Source organism: Fundulus heteroclitus, chromosome 23 (assembly GCF_011125445.2).
Source record: "Fundulus heteroclitus isolate FHET01 chromosome 23, MU-UCD_Fhet_4.1, whole genome shotgun sequence".
In the NCBI taxonomy this organism is placed as follows: Eukaryota; Metazoa; Chordata; class Actinopteri; order Cyprinodontiformes; family Fundulidae; genus Fundulus; species Fundulus heteroclitus.
Genome location: NC_046383.1, coordinates 34,938,934 through 34,959,820, shown reverse-complemented (window position 1 = coordinate 34,959,820; position 20,887 = coordinate 34,938,934). Strand labels below are relative to the sequence as shown.

Here is a 20,887-nt window from a genome sequence, read left to right as displayed (position 1 = left end):
CTTTGCAAGGACGGAAGGACGGAAGGAAGGAGGACATAATGGATGAAGGAAGGATAGATGGGTTTTCAGACACTGCAGGAACCCTGAATTCATTCTGAAACCAGAGGAGGAAGAGAAATGATGCGTTACCTTCTCTCCTGGTAGGATGCGAGCACAGTGGGCTTGTATGGACGGCCTGTGCAGGGTGGGCTGTCTGTTCAGAAGCAGAACGTCTCCGTTCTTTATGTGACGCCTCACCTGGAGCGACACAAACGTATAGCAGAGGCGTGAGAAGGACTCTCTCCTCCCGGGGGAGTTGAGTTCCGCTCCGAGCTTCTAACTTACAATCTTCATGGACATCTTATGTGGACCCGTAGAGGGCGTCAGCAGCTGCTTAGCGACCGCCTCGCGCTGCGCGGCGTTTGTGGCCGACAGGATGGTCTTCCCGCCGTCTTCGTTGATCACCATGGAAGCGCCGGGGTGGACGTTGGGCCCGTTGAGAACGGCCTGCCGCAGCTCCTTCACGTTCCACGGGGTGACGGGCTGTGGGTAGGTCAGCTTGGTGGCGAACACCTGCGCACAGCGCCAACAGTGAGCCGGCTCAGATACAGTAACGCTCTTTGGTGAGGAGATAACCAACAGGTCATTGGATTTAGTTATCAAACTGCTGCCATGGTGCTCTGAGCACCCTGAGGTCACACCGTTCCCCTTTATGCTGATGACTTCTTTATATATAGACCCTCACATTTCTGTTGGCACGGCTTGCCTCATTGGCTTAATCTTCAGGCTTTACGCACTGCAAAAAAAGAACTAAAAATAAGTAACATTTTCTTGAAATGAATGCATTTGCCCTTGATTTGAGCAGGTAAATAAGATGATCTGCCAATGGAATGAGTATTTTTACCCCTAAAATAAGATAATTAGACATCCTGCACTTGAAATAAGATGAGGGAGATGAATTGTTCCTATTTTAAGTGCAAAAATCTTATTCCATTGACAAATCATCTTATTTACCTGCTCAAATCAAGGTCATATAGTTTCATTTCAAGAAAAAATTTCTTATTTTTAGGTCTATTTTTGCAGTGCGTTAAAAGGAACGTTTCTTCTTAAATGAAGAAACACTTTACCTGGACAGCTCACTTCAGGTCTACAAAGAGCTGTGCATCACCGACTAAAACACAATTTGCTCCCGTTTTTAGTTCAGCCGAACGGCTGCCTTCCACTCAGACTACAACTTGTGAGAACATGCTGGTTTATGCACAGGAGAAGACGCTAAAAGACGTATCATTATGACACATCCAGTAAAATATTCAAACGGGTAAAAACAGCAGCTCTCTCCTTACACTATATATTTAAAACAAACTTAGCTGTAGTTTTTCTTCTCCTGCTCGTGGACAGAGTGAGATTATGTTTTTTTTTTAATTTAGTTGCCGTATGCTTGCTGCTACTCTACCACAAAGGTTACTATTGACCTTGCTATCATAAAATCTTGCGTTGGCAGTAATATTGATCATCATATTGACAAGATCAGTTGCTATAAATGCCTCTTTTCTTCCTTCCTCTTCTCCTCCTCTGTGCTTCCATCGCTCCGCGACCTTTGGCCTTTTAGTGAGGGCATCTGCTGCCCTGAGACTCTGTCCAACTGGCTAGACGTTACATTAGCCTGTAGAACAAGTTTGTCCCCGCTGGCATTTATTCACTGGACTCTGAACAGTCCTTTGCCATATGAACACTGCACACTGATGTTGCAGTAACCAGATGTTTTAGACATTTATTTAATAAGGGACGGTTACTGGATGGCTTCAAACTTTTTACACTTCAACGAGCAACCGCCCTAGTCTGGCTCTCAGGTTCAAGATCTGCATCTATCACAAGTCCCAGATTTGTGATAACCGGCTGTTACCATGGGTATTCCGATCTCGTTTGTTCCGATGTACATGTCGGGACAGATGACAGATCGCGCGGCGTAATCCACCCGTTTGCCCATCATGTGTTTTCGGAACAATCCGTCCTTCTTCTCCAGGATCTGCCAGACAGAACAGAGAAACACAGAAGTCTTTATTTTAAGGGAAAACAGAAAATACACAGAAACGCCAAACACCAGCATAGACAACTAGTAAAACCACACGTGTGTCTCTCCCTGGGAGGGAAAGTCTCGTCTGAGAGCCCGGGACACAGCCTACAGGTCTGTCCTACCTGTCTGACCCCGGGGTATTTGTCATTCATCAGGCTGTCCATGTCGCTGTCAAAGACGATGTTGACGTGGCTCTGCAGGCGGATCCACATGTTGTACAGTTTATCCTGCAGCGTCAGCCCGACAACCCCCGACAGAAAGGTCTGATCCTCGGGCCCCAGCGCCTGGGGGAGAAAACGGAGGGTGAACACAGAGCTAAGACCAAGTCTCCTCCCTGACAGGAAGACGCGCCGCCCGCTCACCCCTTCCTCCTCCTCCTCCTCTGCCCCCTCGGCGCGCTTCTCTCCTGCTATGACAGCCAGGAGCTTCCGGATGACCCCGCAGTCCTTCATCACGGCCTGCATGTTGACCGTCTGGCCGTTGGTGAACATCTGGTCGCCCAGCTGGTTGATGGGACGGTACCTGGCGGCGGGGAGGTGGGGTGAGAGTCTGCCGCCGGGTCGCTCGCTCGCTTCGTGTGCCGACACCGTACCTGCAAGGTGGGACCGCCAGCAGCTCCAGGAAGAAGAGGTCGGGGTAAAAGCCCTTCTGCCCCTCCGACCCCGTGCTCTCCTCCAGCCCGGGAAACAGGTGCTTCAGGAAGAAACCTGCAGGGCAAGAAAACGGGAGTCAGCACGGCACCGCTCCTTCTGCAAAAACACGCTCGGTAAAGACAACCAGAGCGACCCTGCAATGGCACGATTCAGTATATTAAAATATTAAAACATGTTTGGTTTCAGCCCCCAGCGTTTGGATTTTACCTTCTTTGGCCCAGACTTTGCTGACGTGCTCTCTGGCTGTACTGGCAGTCAGGAGGACCCGGCCTCCAGCGAGCGGATCTGCAGCGGCACCGTCAAAAAGAAGCTGTTTAGCGCATGTACACAGAAATAAATGCAGAGTTCATCCCAAGGGGACCGCACACAACGACCAGCTGCAGAAAGGTAACCCCTCTTTGTTTTACACGCTGGTGTCTTTTTATTTTTTGGGAACGCGTTACATCTTTGGTCGGCCTGGAGATGCTGCTTGATGCTCTTGCCTAGCATCTTTAGGGAAAACTGGGCTGGTGTTCAGACACTGCAAAAATTTTCTTGAAATTAGAGTATTTTTCCTTGATTTGAGCAGGTAAATAAGATTATTTGCCAACGGAATAATAATTTTGCACTTAAAATGGGAACAATTCATCTCCATCATCTTATTTCAAGTGCAGTATATCTAATTGTCTTCTTTTAGGGTTCAAAATACTCATTCCATTGGCAAATAATCTTAATTACCTGCTCAAATCAAGGGCAAATACATTCATTTCAAGAATTTTCTTACTTATTTCTAGTTCTCTTTTTGCAGTGCAGGGATCCATTTCTGTTACCCGAGACAACTTTGTTTGGATTTTCTTTTTCATCCAAGTTTGAAAATCCCTGAAGCCAAGCCGACTCATCAGAAATAGGCTGTGCGCTGGTGGCAAAGAGCGAGTCTCTTTAGCCGTTTTTCCACGATACCAACATTTTTGCTTTTATTAGCTGAGACAAATAACATTTTGGAAATGGTTTTAACCCTTTAAGCCCAGAGAATTTTAGGAGCAATCTCCACCTTAAATTACATATCTGATATAAATCAAGTACAGCTCCACAGTGATAAAGTGTAAATGGTTGTATTTGTGTGACACTAAGGCATTAAAGATTATTTTAAGTGAAACCTCTATTGCAAATGCCAGTATGTCTGATTTATAGGCGATTATACAAAGAAAAGAAATCCACGCCTAAATATTTTTCAAAATAAACAGCAAAAATATATAAAAAAAATTCTGAAAACATAGGAGAAGCCTCAGACTTTGTATATCCACATATTGACTATAACTGCAGCAAACCTGGACTGAATCAGCTGAAGCATCTTTGTTTCACAAAGTGTGACAGGCAGACCTCTGATTTTGGCACAGCTTATCCAAATATGCCAAAAACTGGGCCAAATGTGTTTTTCACCTTATGGAAAGGGCAGCAGGTGAAATAAAAGTGAAGTACCAGCAGCACCGCCCCTCACAGAAACCAACAAAACCATTCCTACTTTTATAGTGTGATAAAACAGGCCTGGCTCTGCTTGTACTGAGATCAGTCCAGACGGGTTTAAAAAGTTCATTATTTAGTCGAGACTTAGATTTCATGTGGTTGGTTGTAGGCGCCGTGAACATCGTTTGCTGCCCCATCGTTAATTTAACTGATTTCAGGACTCCTTCCCTGCTGCATCTAAACTTTTCCCCAATGAAGTGAATTAAACTGTGACATTTGTTCCTTTAGCAACAAAGTAAACTTCTTAAACTACCAAAACTGTTTGTTGAGGACAAATATGCCCCTCAAGTCCTCTGCTAAATAATCTGACAACAACCTGACCTGACAGCACCTGGACTGAACCCCCCTCACCTGTGTCTTCAGCAGTCTGGGCTCCTGTTGGCATGGTGACGATCAGCTTACTGTTGTGCTCTCGCCGCACCGTTGACCTGCCGCTTCTTCACAGGTAAAACACAGATGAGAAGGAGTTTACAGATAGCCGGTGACGTTTGAGGCGACTGGTGGTGCGTCACCATGTCCCACACATCCTGGCTCACATTCAGAGCCAGCCGTCACTGGTTACCTGCAGTAAGGACACTTCCTGGTATTCATCTGGACCTTCCAGAAGTCGTTGATCAGACTGTTCTTCATCTCGACCAGACGTTTAATCTGGCACAGGTGGACGACACAAAGTTAGCAGACGACGCAGCGAATTAAAGCGTCTGTGTGAGAGTGTGCACCCACTGGCTTGGAGTCCTGTGCCTCCTCAGTGCTGGCTCCGACTATCCTGCTGGTGAACTCCCTCAGCACCTGCTCGATCTCGTCTCCCGTAGCTTTGGGGTTCTCGTCAAGGTGCTAACACACAGACAGGATCGGGAAACAGAACAATCCGCTTTGTGAGCCTCGTCTCCTGTGTGATCTCCACCTTTTGTTTATCTGACTCATTCAAGATATCGCCTTTCCCTTTGGTACTCACTGGTTAACGACACACATGCAAGTTAGTAGACCTGATCTAAACTGTATCGCCTTTTATCTAACCCTAAAAAAAGCCTGAGACACATTGTTGAGGAAATCTGGGTCAATCGTTTCAGAACGACTGGAAGAAGGAAGTATAACGCAGCCGTTTCCCTGCTAAAAGCCCGAGTGCTGCTGATCATCAGCAGTAACCCGGCAGCCAGAGGAACTCAGCGGTCTGCAGGGGTTTAAAGCTGGCAGCTGCTGCAGAGATGACCGACTTCAGCCATGCACCACAGACACACAAATAAAAAGATGAGCAGAAATCCACCAGCTTAGAGACAAACATAAAGCAGTGATCATTCATTGTAACGCTTTTAACGGCCTCGATAGTGCTTCAGCAGACGGCCGCCCGTAGGCGCGTTGTTTCTACGGCCCACCTGATTGAGAACGCTCTCCACGAGGTAGACCTCCTGCATGGCTGCGTGCTCCACCAGCCTGAGCTGGTTCACCAGCAGGTGGATGGCGGCTCGGGGACACGTCAGCATGTGGCACGTCAGACAGGAGCCGCGGATCAACAGGTAGAGTTTCTGATGGAGAAGAACAAGAAACGGTGAGAGAATGGAAAAGGAACAAGAGGCTATCACTGTCTGTCCACCGGCAGGAGTTTAAAAAAATAAATAAAAAATTAAGTAATTTTTAATCCAATCCGCCATGATTATATTCTACAGACGCAGAGAAACGCTGGCCGGTGAACACAATAGGACTACATTAAGCTAGATCTTACTAAATGCTAACAGGGTGCACTGGAAGCAAAACTCTTCGGTGTGGAAGTTGTGACTAAGGGAAGAAGGCACGAAAACAGCAACAACAAAAAAAAAAGCTAGAGAGCAAGACTTTCAGATAATAACAGGAAGGCTGGATGCAAAAAAGAATAGCTGCTCTCCTTTATCCTTTAAAGCTGTAACAGAACATGCTGGAACTGGAATCTCTCTCTCTCTAAAAACCTATTTATACCCTTGAAATCTTTTATTTTAATGAACGTGTGATTACTGTACAGTCCCGCTCCCTCCATAATGAACGTGTTATTGAGTTTAAGGTGATAAAATCCTATTTTACAGTGATAAATGTTTCTCTCTCCCTCACACAGAAGCAGTGAGCCTCTCCTCTGCATTAACATAAACAACTGATCATGGAAGGAAGGCTCTAAAAAATACATTTCCAATGCAGTTTCTGTAATATCTTGTATTATAATACTTATTGTTGTCCTAAATGCAAATAACCCAAAATTGGGAACCAAGTGCTGAACTCAAATAATGATTCCTCATCAACTAATGTCCCGTTGCAGCCAGTTGAGCCATGGATGTCTGCGTGGGTACTGAGATCTGCTCACGTCAAAGAACAGCGGGTTGTACACCGGCAGAGGCAGCTCGATGAGGCCAAAGTGTCCCGGACAGTTGTTGAAGTCCTGACAGCAGGTGGAACAGATCTGTGGGGGAGAACACGCAGCAGTAAGCAGGATGTCTGCAGGCTAATGGCTCTGAAGTAAACACAGGAGACTTAATGTGTGCGCGCCGTACCTCCTTGATGTCTGCTGGCCCCAGAGCCAGGTCGTACAAGCTGTTCTGGGCCACATTTCCCACGCTGTCCAGGAACTGGGAGTTAGTGATGGTTTTCACGCTCAGCTTCCTGAAGAGAGAGAGGCAAAGAAATGTTAGTGATCCTTCGCTGCTCTGCGATCGGGACCGAGTTTCCCTCCGCAGATCCCCGATAACCAGGTGTGAGGGGGAGGGGGGCTTTTGGTCCTGCGGTGAGCATCTTCACCTGGCCGTCACGCACGCCAGCTAACCTAAGCATCGGGCTGAAACGTGGACGCCCGCAGAGACCGGGAGGCCACGGGCCGCCGTGTTGTGTGCAGCTCCGACCAGCCAGCAGGCGGACGGACGGACGGGAGAAACGCGTCTCACCTGATTTCTTCGGCCGAGTACAGGCCGAACGACATGCCCTCCAGGCGCCGCCATGGCACTTCTTTGGAAAACAGCATGTTGAGGAGCTGGCTGGGACTGTCTGGTGGTGTTTATGGTTGGGAACTCATGGCGCGCGGGTGCTGAAGCCCGACCACGAGTCTCTCGCAGACGTCGCACGTGGGACCGCGAGACTACGGCTCAGACGGGAGGGGAGCACGCCCGCACACTGTTACGCGGCCTTCCCACGGAATACCTCGCTACTTTCACTTTTTATTACAATAACACCTAAGAAATATTCATACCAGTCTATTTAAATTAGATATGATTCGTAATTGACTTTAAACATTAACCTACAAACCCCTATTTGTCTCCCCCCGTCCTTCCGCTGACATGGTCTGTCCCTTTCCCACAATCCTCCAGTCTGTACCAACATGGCGGCTCCCTGTAGGCACGTAGGACGTTGCGTCCAGAGAAACGGCGGATTTCTGCGGCTTCGTCTCGAGCAGCCGCTTTCTGGCAGGTGAGACGCGCGTGTCGTTGTTTCCCCAGAGTGTCCTCCTGTCAGTAAGCTGTAATATCGCGTGTTTTAGCCGCGGGAGAGCCGCAGCATCCCCCTCCGGCAGGAGGGGTCACGTCTCTGTGGTGCGCTTACATCACCAGCTGTCAGATGTTGGCTGAATGAGACTGATCCAGCATTAGAATCTGTTCTGATTCTGGACTGTCGCAGACGTCTTCACTGTTCTGTCTAAAGCGTCTTTCATTGCTTCCCCCACCTCCAGACCTATTGATGAAAGCTTGCTGCTCTTTCCTCTCTTTAGGAGTTTCGGGCTGACCGCAGCTCTTCAACAGGCTGCAGAAGTTCACAAAGGTAAACCAGGACCTAGACTTTCACAGGGTTCCTTCTGCGCACTGCGTAAAAGTTGCATTTTGATTTTGGCTGGAACTGGTGAACTGAAAATTGACGCTCAGAGACGTTCTCCGTCCAACCTTGCTGAGCTTGAACCATTTGGACATATGACACACACACATAAATAAAAAATAAATTCATATGAAATGGTTAAGTTTGCAGTTGGAACAAGCAGCCAGAGCTTTGGACTGAAAAGGCAGCAGGGATGGACAGCAATGCTACCGACCGTATAATTCTTTTAGGGCTGGACGATAATTCCACAACAATATATATTGATCGATAGAAGTATATCGATGATAGAAAAAAAGGGTAAATAAAAAGTTCAATAGAATAAAAGATTTCCTTCCTTTTGCATTCTAGCCATATGATAAACGCAGACCCAGGAATAAGCTCCGCCCCCTTCAAAGAGTTCAGAGAGCACACACTATTTTTTACTTTTTTTTTTAACTTGCAGTTTTGGTAAAAGTTGGTTGAATAAAGAGTTGAGTTTGAATCCAGTGTTTGTGTGTCCTGTATCTAAAAATAGGTTGCTAAGCAACAGCATAGAATGGCCATGGCTGCACTTAAAATATATGTTTTGAATTTGTTGATAATTATCGATATCGATCAATATGATTTCTACTTTATCGATAGGCTTTTTTTTTTCTATATCGTCCAGCCCTTAGTTCTTGTTGTGTCTTGTTCCGTTAAAAGCGCTTTTTACTGTATTTCAGAATCAAAGGAGCCCATCGTCATCCCCAGGAAGAAATCATGGTACGTCCGATGTGCGGTAGATGGCGGTGAGGTGTTTAATGTCTGCAGGTCGGTGTTAACTGAGCCTGTGTTCCTCGTCACAGGAGCAGCGAGGCGGTGTTGGAGGCGCTGGCTTCTACCGTCCACAGAGTAGGCGTCCCGCCGGGGTCTTCCTCTCTCTACACGGTCCTGTGGGCTACGCCGCTTGTTCATCTTGCCTGTTGTTTGCACGTGTCTCCTGCAGGATCCCACAGCGTACCCCTACCGGTTCCAGGACGACTCGTACCTGTCCCCCAGGACGTCTGCCGAGTTTGTATGCTGAGAAAACCCGCCCCCCCAACGCATACTTGGTCCTCAGAGCTGCGCCCCCGGAGCGGGTTCCCAGGAAACTGACGCCCTTTCCTCTTTGTCTCTGCAGAAAATGTACTCCCTCTCCCAGGAGTCCGGCAGAGCCGCAGCCAAATACTTTGTCAACAACAACCCCAAGTTCTTCACCAAAGAGTTTGCGGAACCGCACATACCGGTAAGAACCGGGGGGCTGTCGGGGGCGGGGGCCGCTTCCCTTTGAGCTCTCGGCCTCACCGTGCTTGTTTGCAGTGCTTGATGCCAGAGAACACGGCGCTGCTGCTGGAGGGGGAGAGCGAGGAGGCGCTGAAGGAACGGATCAGCCTGAGGAAGGTGTCGGCGGCGGTGCAGATGTACGACCAGCTGCTGCAGTCTGGTGAGGGGGCCACGCGCAGAGAAGGCCGCGCCGCTCGAAAAGCGCCGCCGACACCCCACCTCACGGTTCTTATCGCTCCCTGCAGGAACCCCGGTCTCCATGGACACGACCCACGAGCTGCTGGACCTCCTCTGCCTGTACTGCGACAGGGACCCTGTCCAGGAGGGGGCGCCGCAGGGGGTGGATGGAGTGAGTGGTCCTACATCAGGGTCGTGCCGAGAGACGACATGGAAGGAAGACAACACGGCTGTCGTTTCTGTGCCCGGCTCAGGAGGAGGGGGAGGAGGAGACGAAGAGACGGAGGCCCAAGGGGGGCCGAGCGGCGGACCCCCTGAAGTCGTCCTGGAAGGAGAACAACAACGCAGAGAGGATCTTCAACCTGCTGCCGGAGAGAGACACGCCGTGTTACTCGGCTCTCATCAGAGGCATGGTGAAGGTACGTCTGCTCGCCAAACGCAGCGATGTTTCATCCGCTCAGCTCTGATGAGATGTCCACGTTTGTTATGTCTCTGCAGCACGGGGCGTATATGAAGGCCTTCAACCTGTACACGGACCTGCTCAACAACAGGCTCTCAGGTGAGGAGCCAAAGAGCCGATGAGCAGGAGGGAGAGGCTTACTAACACTGGGCAGATATCAGGATAAGTCCACTTCTCTGAGTAGGATTACTGTAGCTATGGAAATAAAAGCTAACAACATGGCATGATGCACTGGTCTAAAATGTTAGTGAAAATAGCTGCTATCAGCCTTTATGAAGAGTCTGTTTTATAATGTGTGTGTTTATTTGAAAAAGCACTGAAAGTAGTTACATTTCTAATTATTATAACATCCGCTTTTCTGACTTAACGTTGAACACACGGTACAAACTAAATGGGGCGGGGGCTTGCCTTACATGTTCCTTATAACGTAGATTAAGAGGTTGATAGAGTGTAACCCGATGGAAGCCAGACAGAGTATGAACGAGTAAATGAAGAACCCGAGCATCTCCTAAGACATAATCATCTAAAATCAGATTTATAGGGTTTTACGTATTCTGTCCATGTAGACCAAATCAGGTAAAACGTGTGAGAAGGAAAGCTTTTCCGTTATGTATGTCATATATTGTGTCAATCCAGTCATCAATAGTGGGCAGTTCTGACTTTAACCGTTTTCTGGTAATTGTTTTTTTTTTTTTTTACTGCCGACTACCAGGATAAATAGCGTTTTTCTAACAAAAGCAATCCAATTTTCAAGAATCAAATCTTCAAAATAGACATGTCATGGGAATATTTAAGCAAAATATATTATGAAGATGTTAATAATTCTCAGTCCAGTAATGTTGAATAATGTGATGATGGCTAGCCGTAGCGAATCCACAGCGTCTCCATCATGCATCTCATGTTATAACTGGCGTCACAAAAAATCGTACTATATTTTTCCATCCGAACTCTCTCCAAATCATTGACCCAGTCCACAGCGATTGTATTTGGCATATTTATTCAATATGGTGTAAAATCTGAGTCAAAGGCACAGCGTCTAAAAATAATTTCAGATTTATCCAATTTACATAGTTTAATGGTCTCCTGACAAGATTTTATAAAGAGTCTATTTTAATTGGTCTACTAGGTGCATAGCTGCTGCCAGAACCACATCATGATAGAAGCTGAAGCAGCATAACAATAGCTTCCTGTTTCAGCATTTGTAATTAAAATAATCAATACTGTGAAAATCCTTTTAAAAAATGTATTAAAGAAACATATTCTCAGCTATTTAATGTTTTTATTTTGGTCTATTAAATTTCTGAGGTCAAAAGAATGCACATTTTTATAGAATCTTTCTATACTTATGTTGTTGTTCTCCGCTCTGCCACTAGGTGGCACCAGAGAAGTGGCCCTCAAGCGCCATGCAACGTTTCCATAAAGTCTGCATCACCAACACTTAATTGTTCCTGACCTACGTGTCATTTCCATGGATCTGATTGAACAAAGCTTTTTTACGCGGCCGTTAGTAATGATCCCAGCTGAACTGATGAAGTCTCTGGCAGAACTGCTGCTTATGAGTTATTTTACCCCAAAGGAGAGGATAAAGTTGTGGTCAGAATGTATGTAATGGACTTTAAATCTGTCCGTATTATTGGACTGAGTCAGCTTTTGCTGCGTAAAGTGCCCTGAGATAATATTCTCTGTACGAATAAGCTGAATTTAATTGAAGTGCTTTGTCTCAGCATTTAAGGATTACGTTTTTTTTTTTTTTTTTTTACTTTGGTGTGGGAGTGTTTTGTATCTAAGGTCTGATTTCACGTTGTCAAAGTTGCATACCAGCTGTTTTTAGGTGCATGTCTAACCTTCTCTTGTCCTCCCAGCTGACGTCCACATCTTCAACGCGCTGATCTCTGCGGTTCCTGAGGTCAGAGAAAAGTTCAACGAGAGATGGGACCTCATCAGTGTAAGTAAGAGCCCTGGGTGACCTGCAGCCTTTTCTGCTCTACTGCTTAGGCCTCCTTTGCAAAAACACAAGCAGCATTTTAATGTCCAAATAAGCGAACGGAGCAGCCAGACCCAGATTCCCTCCTCTTGCCGGCGTTCTGTGTGTAGGAGCTGCTGAACCAGATGAGAGAGCAGAAGGTTCGTCCCAACCTGCTCACGTTCAACAGCGTCCTCAAAGCTCTGAGACGATGCGGCTCTTTGGCCAAAAACTACGCCCCTCAGACTCTCAACGAGATGAAGGCTCTGGGCATTGGTAGCTATGAGCTCCATAGCATCGTTTAACTCCGGCATTCCTGTGTCATTTGTTCTCCTGACCGTGTTTCGCCCCGTGTCCCCTTCAGCTCCAAGCCTGGCCACCTACGACCACCTCCTGGCCGTCTTCTACAAGTCAGGTACGTCGGGGGCGTTGCCGGGGCCCGGCGCTCGGCCGGCTTCCTGTCGATGAGCTGAATGGTTACTCTTTCCTCTGCAGCGTCGTTCGGCCTCAACAACACAGACCTCCTACAGGATGTGCTGACAGAGCTAGAAGGGAGGAGCTTCACCTGCCAGGACCCTAATGACGGTGTGTCATGGTGTGAGGGGGGGAAATAACGGCACCTGTGCACATCAGATGACGTGGCTCTGTTCTAAACGCCTCTTTCCCGTTTTCCTTCCCAGTTTTCTTCTTCTCCAGTGCGATGAGAACAGTAAGTTTTCATCACCTGTTTTTTTTTTTAAAGCTCTTCTCTGATTTTGACTATCAGCCGTTGTTTGCATACTCTCATCGTGAGCAGGGCTGTTTTAGTTCATGGCTTTTAATGACTCGTTTCCTTTTCCAAACATCTTTGTTGGATTTGAAAACAAGAATTTGCAGCAAGTTCGAAGTTAGATCGGGTTTTTCCTCTAATCCACTCAGGATCTGCGGTGTACGTTCAGAAGGCATGAGATCTGGTCAGAAACGCCACGCTCTGGTTAAGGAAAGTTGACTTTGTTACCGTACTTTTCAGGAAGGGGAAGCGTTGACTTGGCGTCTGGGCAGAGAATCCGAATCGGCTTTATCCACCATATTCATGCACACAGACAAGGAACTTGACTCCAGTCCCACTTTGCTCTCATTCAAGACATTCATACGAAATAGAAATCCCCTTTATTTTCCCTAATGGAAGTGTGCAGATGCACTGAAGGACAAGACGGATAAAACCAGAAATAAGAACAGGAGATTATACAGTAGAGTAAATTCACAACTTAGGACAAAATACCGTACAGTTATTAGTTATTAAAACTACCACACTAAAAATGCATGAAAGAAATGTGCAAAACAGTGGGGATTTTATAGATAAAAACAACAGAATAATTAGAAGAATCAAAATAAAAGCAGGGCTGTAAACATCTGTTGACTTTGTTGGGAGCAGTGATGGTTCTAAAGTCTAGCAGCAGGTGGGAGGAACAACCTGTAGAAACGCTCCTTAGAGCATCTGGGATGCAGCAGTGTGTCACTGAAAGCTCTGCAGCAGCTCCATGCATGGGGTGGGAGACATTGTCCATCAGTGATGTGATTTTTCTTAGAGTCCTCCTGTCTCCCACCACCTTCACTTAGTTCAAGTTGCATCCCAGGACAGAGCTGGCCCACCTAATGAGTTTATCCAGCTACTTCCTCCCAGCTACAGATAAGATGCTGCTCCAACAGACCACAGAGTCAAAGAAGGTCTTCAGGAGCTCACCCTACACTCTGTAAGACCCCAGGATCCTCAGCTGGTAGAATACACTCTGACCTGTAAAGAGCTTCAGTGTTGTGACTCCAGACCAGTTTATTATTTTCCATTATTGTGCCGTTTGCGGCACAATAAGATATCGGTCGCAGCTTTGATTACGTTTGCAGAACGGCTCCTACCTCAGGTTGATTATGGACGGACTATGGCCGAGAGCCCGGTCTGTGACAGGGAGCCAAGCAATTCAAATAAGCAGTTCTCCCATAAACATGGACCCAGCATCCAGCCAGAATGGTGCCGCAAGCTCCATCATGGCGGCCAAAAGTGTGTTGTTTCCCTGGAACTCGCTAAGGCAGAGGAAACGAGACGTTAGCCGCACCCTATGAATGCGCTGGACTCTGCGTGGACCTGAGAAAATCAGTAATGAAGTCATGGAAGCTGTTTGCTGTAAAATGAGCGGTGTTTGAATGCCAAAACGACGGCACTCATGCAGATCAGTGGATGTAAACCTCCCACCGACCCAGTCATCCCATGGAAACCTGCTGATCTGTTCGTTTGTCTCCCAGTGTTTGGACAACAAAGATCTGGAGCTGGGCTACAAAGTTCACCGTCTGGTAGAGGTTGGAGAGAACTGGAGGCTGTTGGGAACCCCGTACCAACAGAGCTTTTATTAGTAAGATGATCCATTCCCCAGCCTCCCCTGCTGCTGCTGCTGCTGCTGCTGTTTCCCTCTAATCAGCCTCCGTCTCCTCCGCAGCGGTCGCTTCTTCAACCTGCTGTGTATGATGGAGCACGTGGACGTGGTGCTGAAGTGGTACAGACGGATCGTGCCCTCGGTCAGTGCGCCCCTGCCGCCTCGCTGGTTGCTGTTCTCAGGACTGTAGCTCACTCTCTGCTCCGGTGTTGCAGTTCTATTACCCCAACCACCACGGGATGAGGGACCTGCTGCAGGCTCTGGACACCGACAACCGGCTGGACCTGCTGCCCGCCATATGGAAAGGTGCCACCGGCCACATCTAGACTGGTGTCACTGTTAGAGACACCCCGCCTACCCCATCTCTGTAAACCTGATGCATTGCCCTTTCTTCGCTGCAGATATTAAGAGTTTTGGTCACGACTCCAAGGTGGACCTGGTGGAGGAGCTGCTGAGTCTCATGGCCAGAGAGGAACACAGTCCTGAGGTGTGTGGCGTTGTTGTTTTTTTTGTCCCACCTCAGCCATGTTGCCGTCGGTCTCTTTCTGACCAAATCTCCGTGCGTCTCCAGGTTCAGGAGTCCTTTGCCGCGTGCGCTCTGGATGTGAAGAGCGTGTTGGAGGGCAGGTCCAACGTGGAGTGGAGCACCGCCTTGCTGTCTCACATCACCACCCTGCTGTTACGGGCAAACAAGCTCCAACAGGCCTGGTGAGACGGGCATTCATACCCTTTAAACGCACTAAATCAAAGGGAGGTTTTTGGGATGGAGAAATACTAATAATAATTGAACATCATTGGAGAAATTCACTTCTGCATCTTAACACATCCCCTTGGGGAGCAGTGGGATTAAACCGGTTACTTGCAAATTAACCACTAAATGATAACCCTGAGCCTCCCACACCAGGATTCGATTTACTGATCTCTTGCACGAAAGACAGGCACTTTTCCACTGTACTATACATTAGGCATACAGAGCAAATATTAAAAGGCATTAAAATGTGCGGTGGGATAGAGAGAAAACGCGGGAAAGTTTAAGAGCTGTGAGCAGGGTCCGAAATTAACACTCGCCAGATGCCAGATGCGAGTACATTTTCCGTTTGGCAAGTAAATTTCAGAGGGCTAGCTGCCACATGGCGGGTAAGTGTTTGTACAAAATAAGTTGCTTTTCAGTCATCATTTGGGTGGATGCTTGTTTATGTTCCTCTGCTGTCAGCTTGTATGACAACAAACGCGCACGTACACAAACACTCGCACCTGTGACGCAAGAACGACGGCAACTTCGTCATGTCCGTTTGCTAACAACTAGCATTTAGCCCAGGCTAATTACGTAGGAGGATTATGTGGAGATATTTAGCAGGAGGCAGTCAGACTGACTTTGGCCAGTAAAAAACATGCTTAGCCGGTTGATTTTTACGTTTACTGGCCAACTTGGCCGGTGAATCAGGAAGTTAATTTCGGACACTGGCTGTGAGGACGTTGCAGAGCGAAGTATGTCCGCCGCGCTTCCTGGTTCCTGACCCGGCTGTGTCTGTTCTGGTTCCCTCTGCAGGGACATGCTGCAGCTCTTCAAAGCCAAGCACAGAGTTCCTGCGTAAGTTTGCACCCAAACACCGGAAGGACCCGAGCCAAGGAATGCACTGTGTGACCACGTCTCCTGCTTTACTCTGCAGAACGTTACTCTTGGACCACTTCCTGTCTGTGTGCCGGAGCTGCAGCGCGCCTCAGAGAGCAGTGGAGCTGGTCCAGCTGTCCACGGCCTTCTGTCTGCCAGTGACGGCAGGGCTGGCGAAGAGAGCGCTGGCTGAGTTCGAGCTGACCGACGAGCAACGGTGAGCTGCTGGAGCGTGACTCCATCACTTCACGAAACAAAACCTGGGATCACCAGAAAATAAACTGTTCTGCAGTTAATTTAGCCATTTCAATTGACTGAGGGTTAGAAAAAGGCAAGGAGCCCTGGGTAAAAGTTCAAACCCCCCTCAGACTGTGGCCCAACAAGCCAAGCTCCTCTGCTACACTATCGGGTGGCCTGATCATGAATTATTAGCAAACACCAGTTTCTCAGAACGCTTAAGGTCCTGACAGAAAGCTCTGAATAAGTTAGAAAGGTAAAGTACAGGCCTTGTTAGGGCGGAGCAGACCTGCAGAGAATAGAAAAGAGAGCAGCAGTTAGCTGGACGTCATCGATCTGGACGTCAGATATGTTTGCAGTCTGTTGCTACTGTAGAAATCTGGAGGTAAGTCCCTTACAAGACCATTAAAATCCCTTCAACTTATTCACATTTTGTCCTATATCAACCAAAAGTAAAAAGTATTGCGACTTTATGTGGAAGACCAGCAGAAAGTAGTCCATGATTCAAGAGTAAATGACAGGTAGTTTACAAATACTTTTAAAGTCTCCAAAGTGTGGAATTTATCTCTATCCCCTTTACCCTGAGACCCATAAATAATACTCAGAGCAACCAATTTCTCTGAGTCCATGTGTCCGTTGTTTCATCTCAGTATCGATGCAGCTGTTCTATAAAGGCCTCAGGGGGTTCTACGAGAACATGAGAGAACAAACAGCATCATGGAGCACAGTAGACAGGTCAGGGAGAGAGCACTGGAGAGTTAGATCATGAAAAACAAAATAAAAAACAAGCTTTCAACATGTCAGTTCTGCTCAACACATCATCTGAACTTGGGAAGAGTTTGACATTACCAGAACTAAGCAAGGATGGTTTGGACCGGTGTGACATCCATCTGAAAGGTTAGGAGATCAGAAAGAAGCTACTTCAATCTGATTTCTCTCTGATGTGATGGAAGAGGAGAAGGCACAGGTCACATCCACAGAGTCCCATTAAAAAGATCCGCAGGATCATGCCACGCCCATCTCCCTGCCATACGCTTATCCACGCTGCCAGCTGCAAATCTCCAAAGGTTTGGGTTGGAACAAACTGTCTTGTTTTAATTCATAAGAATAAAAATGCCATTTTAGTTGGATTTTCTTCACATCAGGCTCTCCAACATGAAGACTATGTGCTCATTAGTCAGCGTTTATTGTTAATTCAGCAACAGAAATCAAAACAGAGACGCTGTCTCTGCGTTTTATCAGGCAGTTCATGCTCTAGAGGTAGAGTCTGAACTAAAGGGTGACACGGGAGTGGATTTTCACTCCACTTCCACAAAGAAAATTGTGCTTGAGTAAAAAATAAAGCCCTGTCCCATCCCACTCCTGGTAAATTTACTCCCACTCCCATTCATAATGACTCCCACTCCTGCGCCACTCCCATTCTGGTTGCCTTCATTAAGTCTTCTGGCAATACATTGAACCTGAATTTCTATGAAGGGTCAGTTAGGTTCCTGTTTTTCACTGTATTAAAAGACAGTGAAAGTAAAAGGAATAATATTAAATAAATAATAAAAGTAACAACCAAGGAAACAGACCATGCCTATCTTAGTTGAATAAACAACAGTACAGCAGCCTTGGGTCAAGACATTAGCTCCACAACATGGGACTATCCTCACCTCTCTGCTCCTGGATCAGGTGGTAAAGATAGGGAAAGGCACATGTGCTCCACTGATGCTCAACACAGGAACGCCGCAGGGCTGTGTCCTTAGCCCTGCCCTCTTCACCCTTTTCACTCAGGACTGTTCTGCTGTCCACCCCACAAAAACCGTGGTGAAGTTTGCGGACAACACAACTGTAGTGGGTCTCATCTCCAACAATGATGAGTCCCACTACAGGGATGAGTTCAGCAATCTCACACAGTGGTGCTCCAGGAACAACCTGATCCTGAACACCAGTAAGAGCAAGGAGGTAGTGATAGACTACAGGAGGTCCAGGAGGACTTAACACACTCCTCTCTACATACAGGGGGAGGTAGTGGAGTGCATGGACAGCATTAGGTTCCTGGCCATTCACATCTCCTCCAACCTCTCTTGGACTGTGAACACCTCCCACCTGGTGAAGAAGGCCCAACAATGGCTGTTCTTCAGGAAACTGAAAAGGACTGGACTTCCCACTAAACTGCTAAAGAACTTCTACAGAGCTAACATAGAGAGTGTTTTATGTATCAGCATAACTGTGTGGTATGGGAGCTACACAGTCCAGGAGAGGAAGGACCTAGCACGGGTGGTGAGAACAGCGCAGGGGATTGTGGGATGCCGTCTGCAGGATCCAGACTCAATTCATGCAGAACGAGTCGAAAGAAAGGTCAGACGCATCTCCACTGATCCCACCCACCCAGGCAATGCGTTGTTTGCTCCTCTCCCATCAGGTAAACGCTTCAGAAGCCTCAAAGCCAAAAAAAATAAGCTTAGAAACAGCTTCTTCCCCAGAGCTGTTAGGACAATCGCCCCCTGATGGGAGACTGCAGTCCAACTCTGTTAAATCACCCCACTGTTAATAGCCCTACGTTACAATCACCTTTATGATACTGTCTACTGCACACTATCATCTCTGAATATCTAAATGCACATTGCTGTAAATGAAGCCTCAATCATCATTGTTCAATAAGCACCTTACTGCCTCTTTATCTGTTATGTGACTCTCCCGAACGCTACAAAAAAACAAAACAAAAAAACTGTAACCCTTGTTCATTGCCTGCTTGTCTATTTGCCTTCATTATGTGTAATGTGAACCGGTGTGGCCAAAAGGAAATTTCACCTTGGTGACACGGTGACAATAGAGTCTCTTTGAATCTTTGAATCTTTGAACCTTTAAGAATTTGGGTTTTCACTCCGGTCACCTCAGGTCTGTTGGATTGGGACCAGTGGATTTTTTCCAACAAGATGATATTTTATTCAACATTAAGCCACTATTGCCGACCACGCCCCATTTGGAGGACATTAACTCAGTTTCTTTCCTTGCATCTCTTCCAGATCCATTTTGTCTGAATTTGAAGCTGCGCCAGAGAAAGAGGACTGAACGAAGCGAACAACGTTTAAATATAAAAGCGGTTGTAGCTAAAACCCTACAGTTTATTGTGAGGAATAATTGTGTGTCTGACCTGCTTGTCTGTAATAAAACGTTGCGACATATCCAGCCTCACTTCGTCTCTGTGTCCACTAGAGGTCAATGTCTCTCATTTAATTAACCACCCGCAGTGTTAATTAGACTCTTTTTAATGCTCTTTTTTGACTCACTCTGTGTTTTTCTTTTTTTTTTTTTAAATGGGCCATCCGAAGGTTCCGATCTTGTTTTTCTGTGTAATCCAACAAAATGAACGTCGTCCCGGGGGAGGGGGCGCAGATGCACATTTCTGGCTGTGATAACTTAGCAGCTTCCTGGAACTGCTGATAAGCTCCTTCCTCAACATGCTGCCTGCGAATTACAAGTCGGGGCTCTGGAATGTCGTGCTCCTTTAAAAACCTCCAGATCTTAAAGAAATAGGAGCACCTTTGGGTTAACGTATGCAATGGTTTCACAGACAGACATGCTGGGACAAGACAGGTCACTGGTGTTTATGTGAAATTGTCTGCTCTGGGCTCATTTTGACCCCAAAAAAACACAACAGCGTTTTAATTTGGAACCAGTTAAGCGAGCTCAAAATTGAACCAGGGCAAACTTTTAGCGCTGGGTTTGCACAGGTCTGGAACATTAGTTTAATGGTAGCATCTGTGAAGCAATAGTGTCTGAGGAAGCGTCTTATCCTGTCTGTGCCTGTCTGCACTCGGGGGGGAGATGCGGGGTGGGTGTGAGCAAGCCAGCACAGGTGAGTGCCTCCCCGTCCAAGGCCCTCGACCAATCATCCGCTGAGCTGGCAGCGCGACCAAATAAGGAGAAGTGGGCCGAAGAGCAGAGGTGGAGGGCACTCATTAAGTACACAATACCTGACTTCCAGCCATCATTTGCTGTTTATTTGCATGTAATGGGAATACAAACCTTCACCTGCAGCCTCCTTATTTGGTTGATGTCTCAAAAGTTTTGCCTGTGGGTCTAACTAAGGAGCAGGGATGCTCAAGCAGACAGACGGGGAGTAGAACTAATCGGAGGTGTTTTAATTGCCTGAATGAAAGGAAAAACATGTCACTAAAAAGATGGCAGAAGTAGGTGGAAGGAGTAGGTGCTACAGCTTCCCTGATGGTGAAGTGGTGGGTGTCGGAGGTCTCGGCTCACAAAGATGTGATCTTCTGGATCTTTTGGTTCACCAACAGGAGGTCCTGGTTGTTGAAGGCTTCAATTTGACCGAGGCCAGCTTTTCTTCCAGAGAGGAAGACCAGGGAGGAAGGAGTAGACTGGCAAAGACAACCGTAACAGATGTCCCTAGGCGGAGAGTTAAAGAGGAATCATGAGATTTCTGGTACAACTACAATAAAGAGCAAATCACAACCACACCACTCTGACTGCTTTTCCCTCCCCGTGTCATTTGCTTGGAACGGCAACAAGCAGCTCCGTGGCCCTGGGGGAAAGCAGCAGTTGGCTGGACGTCAGATATGTTTGCAGTCTGTTTGCTACTGCATAATTAAAACAGTAATCTGGAGGCAAGTCCCCTACAAAACCATTAAAATCCCTTCAACTTATTCACATTTTGTCCCATATCAACCAAAACTGAAAAGTATTGCGACTTTATGAGGAAGACCAGCAGAAAGTAG

General features: G+C 47.2%; 2 protein-coding genes across 2 annotated transcripts in view; one reads left to right on the top strand and one right to left on the bottom strand.

The window, feature by feature from the left end:
- polr1a (RNA polymerase I subunit A) overlaps nt 1-7,311 on the bottom strand; it is a 28,551-nt gene extending 21,240 nt beyond the window's left edge. The window contains exons 1-14 of the mRNA XM_012853443.3: nt 7,110-7,311; nt 6,723-6,831; nt 6,536-6,631; nt 5,583-5,732; nt 4,933-5,043; nt 4,772-4,857; nt 4,561-4,646; nt 2,914-2,991; nt 2,646-2,760; nt 2,416-2,575; nt 2,176-2,337; nt 1,883-2,005; nt 325-552; nt 130-237 (exon numbers count right to left, since the gene is read on the bottom strand). Of these exons, the coding sequence (XP_012708897.2) occupies nt 130-237; nt 325-552; nt 1,883-2,005; nt 2,176-2,337; nt 2,416-2,575; nt 2,646-2,760; nt 2,914-2,991; nt 4,561-4,646; nt 4,772-4,857; nt 4,933-5,043; nt 5,583-5,732; nt 6,536-6,631; nt 6,723-6,831; nt 7,110-7,186 (1,689 nt within the window). The 5' untranslated portion in view covers nt 7,187-7,311. The remainder of the gene's footprint in view (nt 1-129; nt 238-324; nt 553-1,882; nt 2,006-2,175; nt 2,338-2,415; nt 2,576-2,645; nt 2,761-2,913; nt 2,992-4,560; nt 4,647-4,771; nt 4,858-4,932; nt 5,044-5,582; nt 5,733-6,535; nt 6,632-6,722; nt 6,832-7,109) is intronic.
- A 229-nt stretch (nt 7,312-7,540) lies between these two features.
- LOC105918373 (pentatricopeptide repeat domain-containing protein 3, mitochondrial) lies at nt 7,541-19,333 on the top strand. The gene is made up of 23 exons (XM_012853444.3): nt 7,541-7,629; nt 7,928-7,977; nt 8,730-8,769; nt 8,853-8,898; nt 8,993-9,061; nt 9,167-9,271; nt 9,346-9,469; nt 9,555-9,658; nt 9,741-9,905; nt 9,985-10,045; nt 11,809-11,891; nt 12,041-12,185; nt 12,274-12,324; nt 12,405-12,494; nt 12,590-12,618; nt 14,187-14,293; nt 14,378-14,456; nt 14,530-14,620; nt 14,716-14,801; nt 14,886-15,022; nt 15,864-15,905; nt 15,985-16,143; nt 19,175-19,333. Exons 1-23 carry the CDS (start codon nt 7,541-7,543, stop codon nt 19,218-19,220), a joined length of 1,998 nt encoding a protein of 665 aa, XP_012708898.2. The 3' UTR covers nt 19,221-19,333.
- The last annotated feature ends 1,554 nt before the right edge of the window (nt 19,334-20,887 follow it).

Bases quoted from the DNA above. Each gene is read 5' to 3' on its own strand.
- LOC105918373 (XM_012853444.3), top strand. From the start codon at position 7,541: ATGGCGGCTCCCTGTAGGCACGTAGGACGTTGCGTCCAGAGAAACGGC. The intron at 7,630-7,927 runs GTGAGACGCGCG...TCCTCTCTTTAG, and splicing joins GAGCAGCCGCTTTCTGGCAG to GAGTTTCGGGCTGACCGCAG. The intron at 8,770-8,852 runs GTACGTCCGATG...TCCTCGTCACAG, and splicing joins ATCCCCAGGAAGAAATCATG to GAGCAGCGAGGCGGTGTTGG.